The following is a 23,012-nucleotide window of genomic DNA, read 5'->3' as shown; positions in this document are numbered from 1 at the left end:
TCTAAAAAAGGCTGACAAATTGGGCTGCATGTTACTATACGAATAATGTTGAGCTGAGTTGAGTTAAACAAAATGGTGTCTATGTGATGTTTGATGCAACATTGATGGCATATTTTGAGATAGAATTTCAACTAATTACTCAAAAAAGTACATGTGTAGAATATTATTTAATGATGTTAGAGGGTTCTTTGATACCTGTTGATTTAACACAGACTCAGGGTGTAGCTCACCTGGTAGAGCACGTGCCCCATGTACTAAGGCTGAGCCTTTATTTGATTAACCTTTGCCACATGTCATCCCCACTCTGTCTCTCCACTTTCCTGTCGTTCTTCAACAACCACATATACACTAAAAATTCCCCAAATTATCTTTAAACACAGACTCATAGACCAGCTTGTTTGATGCTTTTAATTTTGCAAAAGACAGGAAATACAGTTGCTAAAGCGTACTTTCCATAACACAATCTGCTGTCTGATCTTCTTAAAAACACAAGGCCTAAGAGACAGTCCAGCTCCTCCTTTCTCACTTGTCATTTCATCACTCAGTGTAACAGCAATAGAAAAGAAAATTGAGATATGCAAAGAAATATAGAGCCTTCAAGTTATGAAACTGATGACACTGATGTTGTCCTCGACAGGTACTTGATACCTCTCTGGCAGCCCAGGAATCATCAGACTTTCTTGGCGCAGACAGATGGGCGAGTAGCACCACAGCTCAAATCATCCCAGCATTTGTCGGCTGTAAATACAAACAATCTCTATGTCAAATGGAAAGTGCTGTCTGCTAAAACATCTTTGTGGTTCCTGTTTTACACATTTAGAGGAGACAGATTGAGACAAAATCAAGAAACAGTTTCGTCTCGAACTGTAGTAGCTCTAAAATGTCTCCAGGATTCAGGAACCTGTAGTATTAAGGTAGTGTTTGCTGTTACCATGATAACCACAGGTGTTGCCAAATCAATCAGGCATGAAACTTTAAGTATTACAAGTTTAAACTCTATATACTCTTCAATAGAAATAAGTTAATTTGATTTACCTCTAAAGTTCATGAGCAAACAGTGCTGCTGGCCGCGGGCGTTGTCAGGCTGTCCGTTACACCAGTTCATATACTGGAAACGAGAACCATCACTCCACAGCCAAAGACTCTCCTAGACAAGAAAACAGAATATTACACAAATTAAACCGGTTTAATCAAATGACATGTTGGGTCTTGTGTAGTAATGATTAAAAATACCTCTTGTGCATCAGAGCCTCCGAGCCATGCCTCCTTAGACTGAGAACTCGCGGCCCTAATCAGCCTCTGAATCTCTTGGTACTCCTGTATGTTCTGTACTGATGCAAGGTTTGCACCCATGGACTGGCAGTTTTTCTACAGTGGAGATTAACAGACAGAGAGCAGAGTTGAAACAAATAAAAACACCAAGTCAGAAGAAGAAACCAAGAGTGCAAGTCAAGACAAACAAATAAACTCTTTCTAGAAGCAGTAATTTGAAATCATCCTGATTACCTCAGCTTGAGCCCAAGTCATGGGTCTTGGAATGTAGTGGAAACAGCGATCGTGGAACAGAGACCACCTATTGGGACAATCTGCTGACCTCTTGACCAGACGACTCTTTACTGAGAACACGTAATAGAAAAACAGATAAGTCTTCGGTTAAAGTCTTTACCTGATCGACAAGTTTAGATAATTCAAAAAGACAGGATCCCATCACCCCCATTCTTAACCTCTCTACACTGGTTAACCGACAGTTCTAGAGTTGATTTTAAAGGAATAGTTTGACATTTTAATTTGCTTTCTTGCCAAGGTAGCAAGCAGTGCTGTAGTCAAGACCGACTTTGTCAAGTCCAAGACCATGACAAGCCAAGATCTAGTCAAGACCAAGTTCAAAGAGGTTTGAGTTCAAGTCAAGACCGAGTCCACATGAGAGAGACAGAGTCAAGACCAAGACAGAAATAAAAGAATGCTTTTGGCATTGCCAACGAGATGAGTTTTGGTAGCCAGCACACGATTGCAGGTGATTATCTCTTCCAAATCCTAACAAAATGGATTTTGAACCCTAAACCAATACCCATTTTCTGAACAACATCAATGGTGTTGTTTTGAAGGAGGAAATAAAAATAAAAAAACATATTACTGGATTTGGCCGTCTAAAGGCTATGATATTTTAATGTCATAATGGTGATACTTGGAGAGTTTTCCTGAGTACACAGAAACTTGGACAAAGTGTAAGGCATTTCAATAAAAATCTAATAAAAGAAGACCCACTGACCTGTTTGATCATCCTTGGCCTCGGCTTCTGGAAGAGCTGGACAATTTGACAAAGCAGTTATTGACTTGGGTCATCTCAAGACATGTAAATAAAATACCTCTCAGTTCATTATACATAATACTATCCCTATATCACTTACCAACAGCTCTGGTCAGAGCCATCATGGCACAGAGAACTGCAAACGCAGTCAGTATCTTCATGTTGGGAATGATGATGATAACCTTCAATAAACAGACAGAAACATGTGAGTAACATCAAGTTGGGAGCAGACGACTGTCAATGCATTAAAGGAAGTAAGATAAAAGACTTTGTAACAAACCTGCTGCAGAATGATCTGAAACCTTTAGCTTCTGTCTTCGACAAGAGAAATATCAGATCTTATATAGTTACTTATCTTGTCATCTATTACAAAATAGGAAGGAGACATGCAAACACACACATAGAAACACCTTATCTATGTGTTGATCAGATATACTCAGTTCCCACCATGAACAAACACTATTATGATCAGTTAATGTGTGTAATGTGTAATTCAATTTGTTTTAATGTATACAGCATTACTATGTTCTTGACACATAACATAGACATAATGGTTTACCTGATTTAGTGAAGTTTAAAATATGTGCCCAAATACACAACATGTCTTGACCAATACATATGACGGTGCATGTTAACTGACAACGGACAAAACTACAGCACTAAATCGGCAAAACCGTCCTTAAAATATTAAAATAATTCCATGTACAAAAATGACATCAACATATTAAAACAATCTGTGAAATTAATGATAAGTAGAGACTACACAACGGTTAGTAAACTGTAGCTGCCGAGGCTACAACTACCACTGGTAACAAGCTCCCTGACAGCTTTTTTGAACTGTCTCAATGGACAGACTAAATAAAAAGGGGTTAGGATTGTATTGTATTGATCTAGATTGATATACCTTTTAAATTCCTTTAACAAAGCAATACAATTAAAACTATTAAGTTATTAACTGTTTTTTATTCTATTACTATTTGCACAAATTTCCCTGTTTTCTAAAAACCTAAATTCATTTTGTTTAGCTGTTACAGGAGATATCTGTCATGTTTCTAAATGACTGTAACATTAATACATGCATCTATGCTGGAGTACTGTCAAATAAAAAACTGGTTGTTTCTCTGCTGCTGTTGTTGCAAAGAAAGCCTTTAAGGATGATTTAGCATTTAGTGAACTTCCAAATCACACTTGGTGAGACTATGATAATTAATGCTGCACTGATAGAACGATAACTCTGATGAAGAATTTCTCAACCTTTCCTTTGAATTCATACTCGTGGGAAATGTACTGTAGCAATGACATATCAAAATATTTGGTGTTACATACACCAATCAGCCATAACATTATGACCAACTGGGCACCCTGGTGGTCATAATGTTCTTGTTATAATGGCCCGTGTTGGATTGGACCACATGGGCCAACCTCCGTTGCTTTGTACCTATCAAAAGTGGTCCAAGGAAGGAAAAGTGGTGAAGCGGAGACAGGGTCTTGAGGGGCCAAGGCTCATTGATGCACGTGGGGAGCGAAGGCTGGCCTGTGTGGTCCAATCCAACAGCTGAGCTACTGTAGCTCAAACTGCTGAAAAAGTTCATGCTGGTTCTGATAGAAAGGTGTCAGAACACACATTGCATCGCTGTTTGTTGGTCTGGGGCTGCATAGTCCCTGCTGACCCCTGTCCACTGCTGAACGCCCCTACAATGGGCATATGACCATCAGAACTGGACCAAGGAGCAATGGAAGAAGTTGGCCTGGTCTGATGAATCATGTTTTCTTTTACATCTTGTGGATGGCTGGGTGCGTGTGTTTTGCTTACCTGGGGAACACATGGCACCAGTAGGCATAATGGGAAGAAGGCAAGCCGGTGGAGGCAGTGTGATGCTTTGGGTGATGTTTGGCTGGGTCCTGCCATCCATGTGGATGTTAATTTTCCACTTACCACTTACCTGAGCATTGTTGCAGAGGATGCACATTCTTTCATGGAAAAGTTATTTCCTGATGACAGTGGCCTCTTTCAGCGAAATAATGCTCCGTGCCACAAATCAGAAATGGTTCAGGAATGGTTTGAGGAACACAACAACAAGTTTGAGGTGCTGACTTGGCATCCAAATTTCCCAGATCTCAATCCAATCGAGAATCTGTGGGATGTGCTGGATAAACAAGTTCGATCCATGGATGCCCCACCTCACAGACACAGACACTTGATCTAAAAACTGGTCCTGGTGGTCCTCTCTTAGTGGAGAGCTTGTCCAACTGCACCAAGAACTTTGTATTCAAGGGGCTGTTGGAATTCACATGAACTCAGCACTGATCTAGAAAATTGGACTAACTCTAAAGCTACAGGTATGCAAAGTTTTTCCTTACCTATATGAACTTTGCTTGGTCTTCTAAGTGACGTTTTCAAAAAAATGGAATCTAACAAAAATGCCTTGATCGAATGAGTAATTGCAGTTTGATGTCCACTGCCATTTTCCAAAGAGAAGAAAGTAGGTTCAACGAGAATAATTTAGAAAGTTTAGTTTTAATGAAGAAAATAATCATCGTTACAATGATACAAAAACACATTAAACTAACAACAGGCTTGTTTTACTCTTTTTAGTGTACAGGAATTCAGGAGGCAGCTTCTAGTGTTTTGATTAGATTTTTGGTGGCTGTTTAATATATGAACCTACATGCTGGAGTATTATAAAAAACACAAAAAGGTAGACCAAGTGTTTGGATAAGGCATCTGGCCTTCAAGGTGTTTTTTAGATCTTGGTCCTCACAGCAAAGATGACACTATGAAAATTATGCGGCAGACTTAGGATAAACCATCTTCAACTTCCTCTCTCTTCAGTCTGCCAATGATAAGAAATATACTGTAACAATGACACATCAGAATTAATATTCAGTTTCATATGATTTTATCTACATGTCAGTTTGGAAACCCAAAACACTGTCTCCTACATGGAAGAACTTTTAAAAAAAAAAAAACAATTGTGTATAATCACACAGATAATCAAATAAAATAAAAAATCTCAAAATGAACCATAGATGTTCACAAATGTAATATTTCATCCATTTGTGATTCTAGTTAACAATTTATTCATGAAGGTGCACAGCTTTGATACATATAAGGCCTATACATTTGATGTTTGACATAAATAATTGAATTAAAGAGGTTGAGTAATTGATAGAAGATTTGTACAATGTTAATAAATATTAGTGGCATTCACCTGAAAGTATGTATTAATAGTGTTGTTAAAGGACCAGTGTGTAGGATTTAGTGGCATCTAGCGGTGAAGTTGCAGATTGCAACTAATAACTAACTATTAATCTACATGCAGTGTGTGGTTTGTCTGTTCTGGGCTACTATAGAAACAATAATTCATACATTCAGTTGATTATACACTAATTAAAATATACCTATGAATATTATATTCCATTTCTGCCAATAGATTCTCCTAAATTGGTCATTATCCTTAAAAAGTGCCTTTTAGACTTTTAACAAATCGTCATAATAAAATGTACATCTTCAGAAAGAAATGTTCTCAACAATATATTTTAGTTAATAGGAAATGTATTTTTATAATAATGAAATTATTATGCACTTTCTTTTCTAAATAAAATCTAACAACAAAGATATCTGGTCAAACTTTCAAACACAGCTATTTGGCCCTTGTTTGTCATTACTGTTTCATGTCATGCTGTGAAACAACACCAATTTGAGCATTTTTTGGGTCAATATGTGCTCCCTAACTTTGTCAACCTCAGATTAATTGTTTACAAAATAACTGGAATTCAAACACAACTGTTTGTAGCGGTTGGTTTGAGTGCCTGAACATAGAAGGAGGAGAACAACACACATGTATCACAAATAACACAAAATATTGTATTTCATGTTTGAGAGCAACACTATGTAGAAGTGCCAATATCTCACATTAGATTGCAGCAACAGAAAGCACTGATTTCTGATTGGCCAGCAGGTGTTAAAATCAGTTTCAGCCACTGCAGGTGTATGTGTGTTAATTATTTCACAGCCAAACTGCATTTTGTAGTAATGCACAAGTGTCAAAAGGTGGCAGCAGCTAAATGTGAAGACAGTATATGGGAACGGTGTATATCAATGAATTGAATGAAACAACTGTAAATTCTTCACAATAAAAGCCTTTTTTGGACATGAAGGGAGTCTTTCCACTGAAGTGCTACAGGGTTTTTAATTTGAAACAGAAACAGGAAGTGTTGAGTTTGTATGAACAGCATAATGCAGTAGCAAAAAGTTAACAAGGCAAACTGGAGTACTTCATACTAAAATATGATCAAATGATAAAGACCTGACAGCCGATCTAGTAATCAGTGTTTTGTTTCATTGTTATTCGTTCTAGGTTCTAGGTGTTCTGAGAAAATACCAGTTGCTCAATACAGCCTAAAGAATACATGAAAAGTTAAAGTTCCAGTGTTTAACATTTGGTAGGATCTCAGAAACGGATCACAATATTCATAGATATGTTTTCAGTAGTTTTCAGTGTGCACTGAATTTAATAACCAGTTTTACGTACATCATAAATGGAGGTGTAGAGGGGAAGTCAATGAGGGCATGTTGAGCGTTTAGATATTGCCTGCCTCTTTATGGATTTGTTTGTCTGATCGGACTGCTATTATCAGTCTTTTGTTACCATCCAGTAAACTTTTTTATATACTGGGTCAATATTTTGGTCTTTTTAATATCATTGATCCATTTTTAACCTTTCTGTGTGATACAGACTCTCCTCCACCTCATAGTGTTGTATTTAAAGTTATATGTGACTCACAGTTTTTCAATGCTCAAGCCTTTTAATTGTGTATAAGACAAGAAAAAAAAAACAAACAGTTGACTCTCCAGAATGAAAGGCCTAAAATCCTAGAGTGTACAGCATGTTTCTCTGTTGTCCAAAGCGATATCATAGCTTTCTGGCACAGACAAACGGCTTTGTGTAAGAGCAAGGCTGGTCGTCATATTTCTTCTGATCTGTAAAAAGACAGGGAGTTATTTAGACAACCAATGAACCATCACAATTAGGCCAAGCATATGTATATATCACTGATAGTATATATAATGGACAGAGTTTCCGGGTCTGTCAAGTGAAGCCAATGTGGAAGTGTCATAAACCTGCATTCTATGTAATGGCCAGCAGGTGGCAGCTCCATCAGCTGCAATAAAAACCGCTACTATGCAGTCTTATGGAGAAATCAGCAATTGTGCCAATTTATGAGCTAAGTAAAGAGTTTCCTAATGAGTTTATGGTCTCAATATCTAGTTTACTTGTAATAGACCATAAAACAGGGTATGCTTTAGGGCAGGGCTACCTTGTGATTGACAGCTCATTCTCAATGAGTCCTTCCAGCTCAACGCACCAAACTCAGATCAAACTGTCAAACTAGGCAGTGCTGATCAGATATGGATCCAGATTCTGTTACTGCGTTGACTATTTCTCTCCTAAAATCGTTTCACAACCATATTTTACTGTCTATCTGTAATACGAGATTGTGTGTGAGCAGGCGAACACTGATAGTATATATAATGGACAGAGCTTCCGGGTCTTGAAGTGAAGCCAATGTGGAGGTGTCACGTAAACCTGTATTCTATGTAATGGCTGTCTGTCTATCTGTAATACGAGATCGTGTGTGAGCAGGCGAACCCCCATCGTTTCCTGCTACAGATGAGTCAAAACTGTGCAGCCAATGAGAGCAGCTCAAACATAAAGACACAACTTCCAGCTTTCCCTCCTCTGTCAAGCCAAGATATTATCTGATCTAAGGTTAAGAGGTAGTGGTTTCTGGTCGTTACTGGTATTACATGTTCTTAGTTGTTGAATAGAGTGAAGGGTTTTGAGAAGTTCAAACATCCTTGTAAAATTTACCATTATCATCACTTTTACTGACGAAAAAAAGGAAAATGTTTCTGAAGCTATAGATTTGCTTACCTCCAAAGTTCATCAACATACAGTGTGCATTTGCACGATTATCAGGCTGTCCTTCATCCCAGAAGTTAAACTGGAAACGTGTACCATCACTCCAGAACCAGGCACCCTCCTAGACGATTGGAATATAACACAACAGATGTTTAAAAGTAAAGGTTTTATTTACAGTGTTTTACATTCTGTGCAGTCAGTAACATACCTGTACCGCATCGTAGCCTCCAAGCCATGTGAGTGGATACGCCTGAGTGAGAATCAGGATCATACCCTGAATCGCTTGATGCTCCTCAAAGCTGTGCACCGATGCCAGGTTTCCACCCCGATCCTGACAGTTTTTCTACGCAAGCACAGAGAGGATGGAGGATGTAATGTGGAGCCATACAACAGATACATTACATACCAAAGACGCCAAATTAGAAGCCAATAACAGCAAATTGGATGTAGTGTAGACTTCTGCCAATAGATCCTCCCTAAATGTTACATACTGGACTTTTAAAGGAATAATTTTAATGTACGTGTAATGTCTGAATGTATGTTTAATGTATGTCTAATTTATGTTTGTATGCTGCTACTGGATGCTTGAATTTCCCTCGGGATAAATAAGTTATATTTCCCTAAATAATAAGTATAGAAAGAGTGACTTGTGACTCAAATAAGTACAGCACTGAAGTAAATGTACTTTGTTACATTCCACCACTGTGCTGCACTGAAGCCAAACCATCCTGATTACCTCAGCATCTGCCCAAGTCATTTCTGTTGGAATATAGATGAAACAGCGATCGTTGTAACCAGTCCAACCAGTGGGACAAGCGATGGGACTATTCCCTGAAAACAAATTTAGGAAAGAAGTGAATATTGAGACACACCAAAGCAGATCTCCATCAATGCGCCAGACCTACAGAATTCTTAATTGAACTGGCGAGAACAGGGAGGCAGAACCAATATAGTTTTAGCCCTAAAAAGACATTTAAATACTTCACAGAGTCATAAGAGTAAGAAGTTTAAGTCACCTCCTTGGATGGATAATTCTGTCCCTTCACCGGTCTCTGCTTCTGGAACAGCTGGAGGTTTTGACACAGCACTTAGTGACTCAGTTCATCTTCTGTTGTTACTCTACATACACAATAACTGCATGCAAACTCATTTTCATCAAAAGTGACAGAAAGATTGGTTACATTGTCAACAAAGGTCAGAAAAGGCTGACAAATTGTTTGATAGTTTATATATATATATAACGTTGCTTTCTTGTTTTAAATTAAGCGCTCCTCAGAGCAATTACAAAGCTACAATGACTCGGCTGAGACCAACAGTCACATGACAGTTATACCATGAACAGGCTGTCTTTACATAAAGATAGATAACATGGAAGGCAAGGATTCATGCCACGATATTTGACATGTACTTAATATTTAAACTTTTGTCAATATGATTGAAGCAAATAATAGCCTAAGGTATTAATTAAAGCTTGTTGAAAAATGCTATATATATTATATATATAATTTACCCCGTTATAACTGTTATGCTTCACAAAAGTCATTTTGGATATCTCCCTGTCTCTAGCCACGATTCTGCTGCTTCCATAGAGGTGCAGGACTTTTATATTGCACTGACAAACTAACCCACAGTTGGTAAAAAAAAGTGAGAGGAACCAAAAAAAAGGAAAACACACTCTTAAACCAAAAGAGTTCATCTAATTAAAAAAAAAGTTGAAAGTCATTACATCTAAAAATCTAAGTACTACTACTACTAAAAACAAAATACTTCAATAAATATAAAAAGTACTTAATCAGGATCTTTAATCTTTTTCTGTGACTTACAAACCTAAGTTAGTGCCGCTTAAAATTACTACTAAAAGTCGCTTAATTAGGAATCTTTTTTAAATTAAAAAGAGTTTGTGTTACTTTGTTGTTAAATTTTCGGTGTAATCTGTTTCAACAATTGTTTTGCGTTAAAGTAACTTATCGCATTACAGTGCAGGAACTCCTTCGGGTTCAGAAGAGGGAACATTGACCTCTTTTTCAGGAAGCATCGATTGCAAATATAAATAAAATGAGCAGCTCATAATCACCAGCAGCTGTGGTCCAAGCCATCATGGCACAGACGAGTAGAGACACAGTCAGCATCTTCATGATCTTCAATAAAGAGAAACAGACACATTGGTAATACTTCAGAAGAGATGTGAGGACAGTACTAGTGGCTGTCAGAATCCATCAGAGACGATGATGAAGACAGAGCAGAGTAGAGAGAAAGAGAGTTGAAGCAAACCTCCAGCTGGATTATCTTCTTTGTCCGCTTGTAGCTTCGACCTTCTTGTGTTCAGGTGCTGAACAAGAGAAATGCCAGCTCTTATATACAGTAAATTACCCTTTGTGTTGTTTACAAATCAAGGTTCAAGCGGTGGGATGGAGAAATTCTTGTAAGAGGTGTACCTGCAGCACCCTATCAGAGCCTGTCTATTTGTCAATTTTAAAAGCACAATTTCCAGTCAAGTCCATTTTTAAATATTTGTAAAGCAGCAAATAAAAGATTGCCTCAAGGGCTTCACAATTTGTTCAAGGTTCAACAACCTCTGTCCCTCGATTCAGGGGTAAGTAAACACTTGTTGTGGTTGAATATTATTAGAATGTTATATAGTCTATAGTCTATAACCCTAACTAACATTTGAGATATTAGTGAAACCAAGCAATGCACTGTAAAAAGGGTTTTAAGTCAAACTTGAACTTTAAAATTTGGAAAAGTTTTTGCCAAACTATAATCATTTGTTGAGGTAATTTATGTTGTAAATTGTGCAGTGGACAATGAGTTAGACTCATTAGGTGACTATAAACCTGACTCTAAATGTATGTTAATGTTGCTCTGTGTCTGTTGGATGTGTAGATTGTTTGCCAAACCAACTTTATTAGGTATATATCAGCTGTGTTTATGTTTTATTTTACTGCATCCAAATGGCAAATTAGAAAAAATAAATTAAAATGGATTACTGAACAGCTTTAAAACTAATTGCAATAGAACCAGATGATTTGTCCCTACTCTGAACTTTAAATTACATTTTAAAAATACAGAACAGTCTTGCACCTGAAGGTGAAATGCTCCCTGGCATATATCTGTTTGAATAATTACCAGTTTCTCCAGATGGTGGCACTATTAAACAAAACAAAATGGTGTCCGGTACACAGTTGCAAACAGGAATTTTCCTATATGATGTTGATGCAGCATTAATGACATATTTCTGTGTTAAAATATCTACTTATTACCAGGGTGCTAACTACAGGGGAGCTGGGCTCAACTTAATGAACTCCCCTGAAAACATGATTTGTGAAATTTTGAGGGGTCTCTAAAATATAGAGAACCTGCTACTTTTGCCATGCAGTTTTCTGTATCGTCATCCTCAGGAATTATGCGTAAACTTGGGCCACTATTGATGATATTGAGGTATGATTTGTGCACGATGGTGTTTTATCACTAATTCACTTAAACAATTCTTGCCATCTCCTTTGAAGCGTGGCAGCACAATATCATTAACTTCATATCAGAAAATATCAGAAAATATACATAAAATAAACTTTCCTAGTCCCAGTCAGTCCCTTGTCCAGAATCAATGCTTGAGACTTTTAGAGACTTTTTTTTGCATAAGACAAGAAAAACCAGTTCACCCTCCAGAATAAGTTGCTAAAAGCATTAATTTCAGTCTGCTCTTCTTATAATATTTAAGGCCTAAGAGACAATCCAGCTCCTCCTCTCTCATTCCTTAAGTAGCTTAACAGCAATTGAATAAAAAGAAATATAGAGCCTTCAAGTTATAAGACTGATGACACAAAAAACAGTGTGTTTGTTGCTCTAGACAGGTACTTGATGCCTCTCTGGCAGCCTAGGATTCATCAGACTTTCTTGGCACAGACAAATGGTCGAGGAACACCACAGCCGACATCATCCCAGCATTTGTCGGCTGTAAATACAAACAATCTCTATGTCAAGTGGAAACTGCTGTCTGCTAAAACATCATGGAAAAGTTATTTCCTGATGACAGTGGCCTCTTTCAGCACAATAATGCTCCGTGCCACAAAGCAGAAACGGTTCAGGAATGGTTTGAGGAACACAAATTTCCCAGATCTCAATCCAATCGAGAATCTGTGGGATGTGCTGGACAAACAAGTCCGATCCATGGATGCCCCACCTCACAGACACAGACACTTGATCTAAAAACTGGTCCTGGTGGTCCTCTCTTAGTGGAGAGCTTGTCCAACTGCACCAAGAACTTTGTATTTAAGGGGGCTGTTGTAATTCACATGAACTCAGCACTGATCTAGAAAATTGGACTAACGTTAACGCTACAGCTTTTTTCCTTACCTATATGAACTTTGCTTGGTCTTCTAAGTTGTTGCAGGCTCACTGGAGGGAGTCGTTTGGTTACTGGTCACTGCAAGACCGTCAGATTCATCTGTGATGTTTTCAAAAAAATGGAATCTAACAAAAATGCCTTGATCGAATGAGTAATTGCAGTTTGATGTCCACTGCCATTTTCCAAAGATAATTTAGAAAGTTTACTTTTAATGAAGAAAATAATCATCGTTACAATGATACAAAAACACATTAAACTAACAACAGCCTTGTTTTACTCTTTTCAGTGTACAGGAATTCAGGAGGCAGCTTCTAGTGTTTTGATTAGATTTTTGGTGGCTGTTTAATATATGCACCTACATGCTGGAGTATTATAAAAAATACAAAAAGGTAGACCAAGTGTTTGGATAAGGCATCTGGCCTTCAAGGTCTTTTTTAGATCTTTGTCCTCACAGCAAAGATGACACTATGAAAATTATGCGGCAGACTTAGGATAAACCATCTTCAGCATCCTCTCTCTTCAGTCTGCCAATGATAAGAAATATACTGTAACAATGACACATCAGAATTAATATTCAGTTTCATATGATTTTATCTACATGTCAGTTTGGAAACCCAAAACACTGTCTCCTACATGGAAGGACTATTTTTTTTAAAAAACAATTGTGTATAATCACACAGATAATCAAATAAAATTAAAAATCTCAAAATAAACCATAGATGTTCACAAATGTAATATTTCATCCATTTGTGATTCTAGTTAACAATTTATTCATGAAGGTGCACAGCTTTGATACATATAAGGCCTATACATTTGATGTTTGACATAAATAATTGAATTAAAGAGGTTGAGTAATTGATAGAAGATTTGTACAATGTTAATAAATATTAGTGGCATTCACCTGAAAGTATGTATTAATAGTGTTGTTAAAGGACCAGTGTGTAGGATTTAGTGGCATCTAGCGGTGAAGTTGCAGATTGCAACTAATAACTAACTATTAATCTACACGCAGTGTGGTTTGTCTGTTCTGGGCTACTGTAGAAACAATAATTCATACATTCGGGTGATTATACACTAATTAAAATATACCTATGAATTTTATATTCCATTTCTGCCAATAGATCCTCCTAAATTGGTCATTATCCTTAAAAAGTGCCTTTTAGACTTTTAACAAATCGTCATAATAAAATGTACATCTTCAGAAAGAAATTTTCTCAACAATATATTTTAGTTAATAGGAAATGTATTTTTATAATGATGAAATTATTATGCATTTTCTTTTCTAAATAAAATCTAACAACAAAGATATCTGGTCAAACTTTCAAACACAGCTATTTGGCCCTTGTTTGTCATTACTGTTACATTTCATGCTGTGAAACAACACCAATTTGAGCATTTTTTGGGTCAATATGTGCTCCCTAACTTTGTCAACCTCAGATTAATTGTTTACAAAATAACTGGAATTCAAACACAACTGTTTGTAGCGGTTGGTTTGAGTGCCTGAACATAGAAGGAGGGGAACAACACACATGTATCACAAATAACACAAAATATTGTATTACATGTTTGAGAGCAACACTATGTAGAAGTGCCAATATCTCACATTAGATTGCAGCAACAGAAAGCACTGATTTCTGATTGGCCAGCAGGTGTTAAAATCAGTTTCAGCCACTGCAGGTGTATGTGTGTTAATTATTTCACAGCCAAACTGCATTTTGTAGTAACGCACAAGTGTCACAAGGTGGCAGCAGCTAAATGTGAAGACAGTATATGGGAACGGTGTATATCAATGAATTGAATGAAACAACTGTAAATTCTTCACAATAAAAGCCTTTTTTGGACATGAAGGGAGTCTTTCCACTGAAGTGCTACAGGGTTTTTAATTTGAAACAGAAACAGGAAGTGTTGAGTTTGTATGAACAGCATAATGCAGTAGCAAAAAGTTAACAAGGCAAACTGGAGTACTTCATACTAAAATATGATCAAATGATAAAGACCTGACAGCCGATCTATTAATCAGTGTTTTGTTTCATTGTTATTCGTTCTAGGTTCTAGGTGTTCTGAGAAAATACCAGTTGCTCAATACAGCCTAAAGAATACATGAAAAGTTAAAGTTCCAGTGTTTAACATTTGGTAGGATCTCAGAAATGGATCACAATATTCATAGATATGTTTTCAGTAGTTTTCAGTGTGCACTGAATTTAATAACCAGTTTTACGTACATTATAAATGGAGGTGTAGAGCGGAAGTCAATGAGGGCATGTTGAGCGTTTAGATATTGCCTGCCTCTTTATGGATTTGTTTGTCTGATCGGACTGCTATTATCAGTCTTTTGTTACCATCCAGTAAACTTTTTTATATACTGGGTCAATATTTTGGTCTTTTTAATATCATTGATCCATTTTTAACCTTTCTGTGTGATACAGACTCTCCTCCACCTCATAGTGTTGTATTTAAAGTTATATGTGACTCACAGTTTTTCAATGCTCAAGCCTTTTAATTGTGTACAAGACAAGAAAAAAAAAACAAACAGTTGACTCTCCAGAATGAAAGGCCTAAAATCCTAGAGTGTACAGCATGTTTCTCTGTTGTCCAAAGAGATATCATAGCTTTCTGGCACAGACAAACGGCTTTGTGAAAGAGCAAGGCTGGTCGTCATATTTCTTCTGATCTGTAAAAAGACAGGGAGTTATTTAGACAACCAATGAACCATCACAATTAGGCCAAGCATATGTATATATCACTGATAGTATATATAATGGACAGAGTTTCCGGGTCTGTCAAGTGAAGCCAATGTGGAAGTGTCATAAACCTGCATTCTATGTAAATGCCAGCAGGTGGCAGCTCCATCAGCTGCAATAAAAACCGCTACTATGCAGTCTTATGGAGAAATCAGCAATTGTGCCAATTTATGAGCTAAGTAAAGAGTTTCCTAATGAGTTTATGGTCTCAATATCTAGTTTACTTGTAATAGACCATAAAACAGGGTATGCTTTAGGGCAGGGCTACCTTGTGATTGACAGCTCATTCTCAATGAGTCCTTCCAGCTCAACGCACCAAACTCAGATCAAACTGTCAAACTAGGCAGTGCTGATCAGATATGGATCCAGATTCTGTTACTGCGTTGACTATTTCTCTCCTAAAATCGTTTCACAACCATATTTTACTGTCTATCTGTAATACGAGATTGTGTGTGAGCAGGCGAACACTGATAGTATATATAATGGACAGAGCTTCCGGGTCTTGAAGTGAAGCCAATGTGGAGGTGTCACGTAAACCTGTATTCTATGTAATGGCTGTCTGTCTATCTGTAATACGAGATCGTGTGTGAGCAGGCGAACCCCCATCGTTTCCTGCTACAGATGAGTCAAAACTGTGCAGCCAATGAGAGCAGCTCAAACATAAAGACACAACTTCCAGCTTTCCCTCCTCTGTCAAGCCAAGATATTATCTGATCTACGGTTAAGAGGTAGTGGTTTCTGGTCGTTACTGGTATTACATGTTCTTAGTTGTTGAATAGAGTGAAGGGTTTTGAGAAGTTCAAACATCCTTGTAAAATTTACCATTATCATCACTTTTACTGATGAAAAAAAGGAAAATGTTTCTGAAGCTATATATTTGCTTACCTCCAAAGTTCATCAACATACAGTGTGCATTTGCACGATTATCAGGCTGTCCTTGATCCCAGAAGTTAAACTGGAAACGTGTACCATCACTCCAGAACCAGGCACCCTCCTAGACGATTGGAATATAACACAACAGATGTTTAAAAGTAAAGGTTTTATTTACAGTGTTTTACATTTTGTGCAGTCAGTGACATACCTGTGCCGCATCGTAGCCTCCAAGCCATGTGAGTGGATACGCCTGAGTGAGAATCAGGATCATACCCTGAATCGCTTGATGCTCCTCAAAGCTGTGCACCGATGCCAGGTTTCCACCCCGATCCTGACAATTTTTCTACGCAAGCACAGAGAGGATGGAGGATGTAGTGTGGAGCCATACAACAGATACATTACATACCAAAGACGCCAAATTAGAAGCTAATAACAGCAAATTGGATGTAGTGTAGACATACATACTGGACTTTTAAAGGAATAATTTTAATGTACGTGTAATGTATGAATGTATGTTTAATGTATGTCTAATTTATGTTTGTATGCTGCTACTGGATGCTTGAATTTCCCTCGGGATAAATAAGTTATATTTCCCTAAATAATAAGTATAGAAAGAGTGACTTGTGACTCAAATAAGTACAGCACTGAAGTAAATGTACTTTGTTACATTGCACTGCACTGAAGCCAAATCATCCTGATTACCTCAGCATCTGCCCAAGTCATTTCTGTTGGAATATAGATGAAACAGCGATCGTTGTAACCAGTCCAACCAGTGGGACAAGCGACGTGACTATTCCCTGAAAACAAATTTAGAAAAGAAGTGAATATTGAGACGCACCAAAGCAGATCTCCATCAATGCGCCAGACCTACAGAATTCTTAATTGAACTGGCGAGAACAGGGAGGCAGAACCAATATAGTTTTAGCCCTAAAAAGACATTTAAATACTTCACAGAGTCATAAGAGTAAGAAGTTTAAGTCACCTCCTTGGATGGATAATTCTGTCCCTTCACCGGTCTCTGCTTCTGGAACAGCTGGAGGTTTTGACACAGCACTTAGTGACTCAGTTCATCTTCTGTTGTTACTCTACATACACAATAACTGCATGCAAACTCATTTTCATCAAAAGTGACAGAAAGATTGGTTACATTGTCAACAAAGGTCAAAAAAGGCTGACAAATTGTTTGATAGTTTATATATATATATAACGTTGCTTTCTTGTTTTAAATTAAGCGCTCCTCAGAGCAATTACAAAGCTACAGTGACTCGGCTGAGACCAACAGTCACATGACAGTTATACCATGAACAGGCTGTCTTTACATAAAGATAGATAACATGGAAGGCAAGGATTCATCCCACGATATTTGACATGTACTTAATATTTAAACTAGTATTAATTAAAAAAAGTATTAATTAAAGCTTGTTGAAAAATGCTATATATTATATAAATAATTTACCCCGTTATAACTGTTATACTTCACAAAAGTCATTTTTGATATCTCCCTGTTTCCATAGAGGTGCAGGACTTTTATATTGCACTGACAAACTAAACCACAGTTGGTAAAAAAAAGTGAGAGGAACCAAAACAAGAAAACACACTCTTAAACCAAAAGAGGTCATCTAATTAAAAAAAAAGTTTAAAAGTCATTACATCTAAAAATCTAAGTAAAACTACTACTAAAAACAAAATACTTCAATAAATATAAAAGTACTTAATCAGGATCTTTAATCTTTTTCTGTGACTTACAAACCTAAGTTAGTGCCGCTTAAAATTACTACTAAAAGTCGCTTAATTAGGAATCTTTTTTAAATTAAAAAGAGTTTGTGTTACTTTGTTGTTAAATTTTCTGTGTAATCTGTTTCAACAATTGTTTTGCGTTAAAGTAACTTATCACATTACAGTGCAGGAACTCCTTCGGGTTCAGAAGAGGGAACATTGACCTCTTTTTCAGGAAGCATCGATTGCAAATATAAATAAAATGAGCAGCTCATAATCACCAGCAGCTGTGGTCCAAGCCATCATGGCACAGACGAGTAGAGACACAGTCAGCATCTTCATGATCTTTAATAAAGAGAAACAGACACGTTGGTAATACCTCAGAAGAGATGTGAGGACAGTACTAGTGGCTGTCAGAATTCATCAGAGGACGTAGAGACAATGATGAAGACAGAGCAGAGAGAGAAAGAGAGTTGAAGCAAACCTCCAGCTGGATTATCTTCTTTGTCCGCTTGTAGCTTCGACCTTCTTGTGTTCAGGTGCTGAACAAGAGAAATGCCAGCTCTTATATACAGTAAATTACCCTTTGTGTTGTTTACAAATCAAGGTTCAAGCGGTGAGATGGAGAAATTCTTGTAAGAGGTGTACCTGCAGCACCCTATCAGAGCCTGTCTAAAAAGTTTGCCTCAGAGGCTTCACAATTTGTACAAGGTTCAACAACCTCTGTCCCTCGATTCAGGGGTAAGTAAACACCTGTTGTGGTTGAATATTATAAGAATGTTATATATATATAGTCTATAGTCTATAACCCTAAAACCCCCTTTAAAATTTGGAAAAGTTTTTGCCAAACTATAATCATTTGTTGAAGTAATTTATGTTGTAAATTGTGCAGTGGACAATGAGTAAGACTCATTAGGTGACTATAAACCTGACTCTAAATGTATGTTAATGTTGCTCTGTGTCTGGTGGATGTGTAGATTGTTTGCAATAGCAACTTAACTTTAGGTATATATCAGCTGTGTTTATGTTTTATTTCAATGCATCCAAATGGCCAAAATGAAAAAAAAAAAAAAAAAAAATGGATTACTGAACAGCTTTAAAACTGCTTGCAATGGAACCAGATGATTTGTCCCTACTCTGAATACATTTTAAAAATACAGAACAGTCTTGCACCTGAAGGTGAAATGCTCCCTGGCATATATCTGTTTGAATAATTACCAGTTTCTCCAGATGGTGGCACTATTAAACAAAACAAAATGGTGTCCGGTACACAGTTGCAAACAAGAACTTTCCTATATGATGTTGATGCAGCATTAATGGCATATTTCTGTGATAAAATATCTTCTTATTACCAGGGTCCCAACTACAGCGGAGCCGGGCTCAACTTAATGAACTCCCCTGAAAACATGATTTGTGAAATTTTGAGGGGTCTCTAAAATATAGAGAACCTGCTACTTTTGCCATGCAGTTTTCTGTATAGTCATCCTCAGGGATTATGTGTAAACTCGGGCTACTACTGATGATATTGAGGTATGATTTGTGTATGATGGTGATTCATCACTAATTCACTTAAAATAAAGATACTGCAATTCATGCCATCAGCACTGAAGCGTGTCATTAACTTCACATCAGAAAATATACATAAAATAAACGTTCCTAGTCCCAGTCGATCTCTTGTCCCGAATCACCAATATTCCTGTATTTCTCTGTTTTGTAGTCTGCATACTGTACATCACAGTCAGTCCACTAATCTTACAAACACATCACTCATAGACCAGATTGTTTCAATGCTTGAGACTTTTAATTTTGCATAAAACAAGAAAAACCAGTTCACCCTCCAGAATAAGTTGCTAAAAGCATTAATTTCAGTCTGCTCTTCTTAAAATATTTAAGGCCTAAGAGACAATCCAGCTCCTCCTCTCTCATTCCTTAAGTAGCTTAACAGCAATAGAAAAAAAGAAGAAATATAGAGCCTTCAAGTTATAAGACTGATGACACAAAAAACAGTGTGTTTGTTGCTCTCGACAGGTACTTGATGCCTCTCTGGCAGCCCAGGATTCATCAGACTTTCTTGGCGCAGACAAATGGGCGGGAAATAAGACAGCCGACATCATCCCAGCATTTGTCGGCTGTAAATACAAACAATCTCTATGTCAAATGGAAACTGTTGTCTGCTATAACATCATTGTGCTTCCTGATTTAAACATTCAGAGGAGACAGATTGAGACAAAATCAAGAAACAGTTTCGTCTCGAACTGGGCTTTACAAAGTAGCTGTAAAATGTCTCCAGAATTCAGGTGCTGTAGTATTAAGGTAGTGTTTGCTGTTACTATGATAACCACAGGTGTTGCCAAATCAATCAGGCATGAAACTTTAAGTATTACAAGTTTAAACGCTATATACTCTTCAATAGAAATAAGTTAATTTGATTTACCTCCAAAGTTCATTTGCAAACAGTGCTGCTGGCCGCGATAGTTGTCAGGCTGTCCGTTACACCAGTTCAGATAGCTGAAAGGAGAACCATCACTCCACAGCCAAAGACGCTCCTAGACAAGAAAACAGAATATTACACAAATTAAACCGGTTTAATCAAATGACATGTTGGGTCTTGTGCAGTTATGATTAAAAATACCTCTTGTGCATCAGAGCCTCCGAGCCATGCCTCCTTAGACTGATAACTTGCGGCCGTAATCAGCCTCTGAATCTCATGGTACTCCTGTATGTTCTGTACTGATGCAAGGTTTGCACCCAAGGACTGGCAGTTTTTCTACAGTGGAGATTAACAGACAGAGAGCAGAGTTGAAACAAATAAAAACTGAACGACAGCAAGTCAGAAAAAGAAACCAAGAATGCAAGTCGAGACAAACATAAATCGAAATCCTCCTGATTACCTCAGCTTTAGCCCAAGTTGTGGGTCTTGGATAGTAGTGGAAACAGCGATCGTTGAACAGAGACCACCCATTGGGACAAGCTGTTGACCTCTTGACCAGGTGACTCTTTACTGAGAACATGTAATAAAATAACAGATGAGGCTTTATTGATCTACAAGTTTAGATTATTGCCCGTGAGAAAATAAACCTCACTTCAAAAAGAAAGGATCCCTTCACCCCTATTGTTAACCTCTCTACACTGGTTACACGACAGTTTTCGAGTTGATTTTAAAGGAATAGTTTGACATTTTGGGAAATACCACCTTTGTCGAGTCCAACACCAGGACTAGGAACGAGTCAGGACCGAGTCCAAATAAGAGAGACCAGTTCATAAGATTGTAAGTATTGAATGTCACTTCCAAATCCTTATCGAAATGTCCGTTCTAGATGGATTTTGAACCCTAAACCAATACTTGTTTTCTTAACAAGAGTACTGCATCAATGGTTTTGTTTTTAAATAAAAAAAATACAGATATATATTGCTGGTTGAGAGCAAATAGAATATTTTGTGAGACCAATGGTCAAGTCCAACTGCAAATACTTCCAAGTGACAAGTGAGATGATATAAAAAACGTCTTGAGTGTCTTTTTTTAGCTTTTCTAAAATATTAGAAGAAAACAACAGTCTGATCTTACATTTTTCTTTGACATACTGTACTTATAATACTAGGACTAACTACTTCTACCCTCTAAGCCCCTGGTTCTCAAACTATAATGCGTCAAGATGAAAATATGTAAACTTTGCGGTCACTGAAATGTAATGTAAAATATGTTTTGCCTTTCCTGTAATTTTGTTGCGATATTATAGAGTCACATTCAAGAACGTAGCATCCACACACATCTACAATTAGTTACGTGTGGACCAAATTAGCTCTGGTTCTTGAACTGGTTCCATTCAAGATACAGCCTGCCTCCACGTCTTATGTTACGATATTTTAACATCTGTCATAATAGTGATACCTGGAGAGTATTTCTGAGTATGCGGTATAAAAAGAGATACACTGCTCTAAGCCAAATCCTTTTAGAAGGTAAAATCAGGCAATTTAACAGAATCTTGGACAGTGTAATGCATATTAATAAAAATCTAATAAAAGAAGACCAACTGACCTGTTTGATCATCCTTGGCCTCGGCTTCTGGAAGAGCTGGACAGTTTGACAAAGCAGTTATTGACTTGGGTCATCTCAAGATATGTAAATAAAATACCTCTCAGTTCATTATACATAATACCATCTCTATATCACTTACCAAAAGCTCTGGTCAGAGCCATCATGGCACAGAGAACTGCAATCGCAGTCAGTATCTTCATGTTGGGAATGATGAAGATAACCTTCAATAAACAGACACAAACATGTGAGTAACATCAAGTAGGGAGCAGGCGACTGTCAATGCATTAAAGGAAGTAAGATAAAAGAGTTTGTAGAAAACCTGCAGCAGAATGATCTTGTCTGAAGCCTGTAGCTTCTGTTTTCGACAAGAGAAAGATCAGATCTTAAATAGTTACTTATTTGTCATCTATTACAAAATAGGAAGAGAGGAAGAGATATGAAAACACACACATAGAAACACGTTATCTATGTGTTGATCAGATATACTCAGTTCTCACCATGAACAAACACTATTATGATCAGTTAATGTGTGTAATGTGAAATTCAATTTGTTTTAATGTATACAGCATTACTATGTTCTTGGCACATAACATAGACATCATTTTGTGAAGTCTAAGACAAATACACAAGATAGATAGATAGATAGATAGATAGATAGATAGATAGATAGATAGATAGATAGATAGATAGATAGACTTTATTAATCCCTGAAGGGAAATTGGGTCATCATAGCAGCCAGGTACATTTAAATACAATAAAAATACAATAGAATAAAATACTGAGGTAGAAAAGATAAAAAATAACATAAAGATAACATGTCGTGACAAATACAAATGACAGTGCATGTTAACTGACAAAGGATAAAATTACAGGGCTAAATCGACAAAATAGTCCCTAAAATATTAAAATCATTCCACATTATTAAATTACGTCAACTTATTAAATCAATCTGTGAAATGAATGATAACTTAGAGACTATGCTATTTTAGTATACATCCCATACAAGTTTGTTGAAAGTCCTGAACCATCCCTTAGTTATGCTGCTATAAGCCTAGACTTCCCATGA

At 37.1% G+C, this 23,012-nt stretch overlaps 2 protein-coding genes across 7 annotated transcripts; both read right to left on the bottom strand.

The window, feature by feature from the left end:
- Window positions 1-394: 394 nt before the first annotated feature.
- LOC127363564 (ladderlectin) lies at window positions 395-22,388 on the bottom strand. 4 transcript variants are annotated; one of them, XM_051400235.1, is made up of 7 exons: window positions 22,266-22,367; window positions 2,409-2,490; window positions 2,270-2,305; window positions 1,507-1,616; window positions 1,234-1,368; window positions 1,036-1,147; window positions 395-738 (listed from the first exon to the last, which is right to left on the bottom strand). In XM_051400235.1, exons 2-7 carry the CDS (start codon window positions 2,467-2,469, stop codon window positions 671-673), a joined length of 522 nt encoding a protein of 173 aa, XP_051256195.1. In that variant the 5' UTR covers window positions 2,470-2,490; window positions 22,266-22,367; the 3' UTR covers window positions 395-670. The 4 variants fall into 4 exon arrangements, with proteins under 4 accessions (XP_051256195.1, XP_051256196.1, XP_051256194.1 ...); XM_051400236.1 differs by lacking the exon at window positions 22,266-22,367 and adding an exon at window positions 2,589-2,620; XM_051400234.1 differs by lacking the exons at window positions 395-738; window positions 1,036-1,147; window positions 1,234-1,368; ... (1 more) ...; window positions 2,270-2,305; window positions 2,409-2,490 and adding exons at window positions 12,023-12,187; window positions 20,345-20,456; window positions 20,543-20,677; ... (1 more) ...; window positions 21,947-21,982; window positions 22,086-22,167 and having other exon boundaries at window positions 22,266-22,388.
- On the bottom strand, window positions 7,098-18,554 carry LOC127363565 (type-2 ice-structuring protein). Of its 3 annotated transcripts, none has more exons than XM_051400239.1 (7): window positions 18,395-18,542; window positions 10,310-10,373; window positions 9,252-9,302; window positions 8,972-9,066; window positions 8,444-8,578; window positions 8,248-8,356; window positions 7,098-7,292 (listed from the first exon to the last, which is right to left on the bottom strand). In XM_051400239.1, exons 2-7 carry the CDS (start codon window positions 10,368-10,370, stop codon window positions 7,225-7,227), a joined length of 519 nt encoding a protein of 172 aa, XP_051256199.1. In that variant the 5' UTR covers window positions 10,371-10,373; window positions 18,395-18,542; the 3' UTR covers window positions 7,098-7,224. The 3 variants fall into 3 exon arrangements, with proteins under 3 accessions (XP_051256199.1, XP_051256197.1, XP_051256198.1); XM_051400237.1 differs by lacking the exon at window positions 18,395-18,542 and adding an exon at window positions 10,507-10,572; XM_051400238.1 differs by lacking the exons at window positions 7,098-7,292; window positions 8,248-8,356; window positions 8,444-8,578; ... (1 more) ...; window positions 9,252-9,302; window positions 10,310-10,373 and adding exons at window positions 15,057-15,251; window positions 16,207-16,315; window positions 16,403-16,537; ... (1 more) ...; window positions 17,177-17,227; window positions 18,192-18,255 and having other exon boundaries at window positions 18,395-18,554.
- Window positions 22,389-23,012: the final 624 nt, after the last annotated feature.

This window comes from Dicentrarchus labrax, unplaced genomic scaffold, assembly GCF_905237075.1.
Source record: "Dicentrarchus labrax unplaced genomic scaffold, dlabrax2021, whole genome shotgun sequence".
Classification (NCBI taxonomy): domain Eukaryota; kingdom Metazoa; phylum Chordata; class Actinopteri; family Moronidae; genus Dicentrarchus; species Dicentrarchus labrax.
Note: the sequence above shows the minus strand (reverse complement) of the source record. Positions and strands in the feature narration are given on the sequence as shown.

What these genes read in the sequence shown, in the direction of transcription:
- LOC127363564 (XM_051400234.1), bottom strand. Translation starts at nt 22,146, where the DNA reads ATGAAGATACTGACTGCGATTGCAGTTCTCTGTGCCATGATGGCTCTG. An exon ending in GGCTCTGACCAGAGCTTTTG is followed by an intron (nt 21,983 to 22,085) that starts GTAAGTGATATA and finishes CAAACTGTCCAG; the next exon opens with CTCTTCCAGAAGCCGAGGCC. An exon ending in CAACTTGGGCTAAAGCTGAG is followed by an intron (nt 20,678 to 20,801) that starts GTAATCAGGAGG and finishes TCTCCACTGTAG; the next exon opens with AAAAACTGCCAGTCCTTGGG.
- LOC127363565 (XM_051400238.1), bottom strand. Translation starts at nt 18,252, where the DNA reads ATGAAGATGCTGACTGTGTCTCTACTCGTCTGTGCCATGATGGCTTGG. An exon ending in AGAATTATCCATCCAAGGAG is followed by an intron (nt 16,992 to 17,176) that starts GTGACTTAAACT and finishes ATTTGTTTTCAG; the next exon opens with GGAATAGTCACGTCGCTTGT. An exon ending in TATGTTGATGAACTTTGGAG is followed by an intron (nt 15,252 to 16,206) that starts GTAAGCAAATAT and finishes GTCTTTTTACAG; the next exon opens with ATCAGAAGAAATATGACGAC.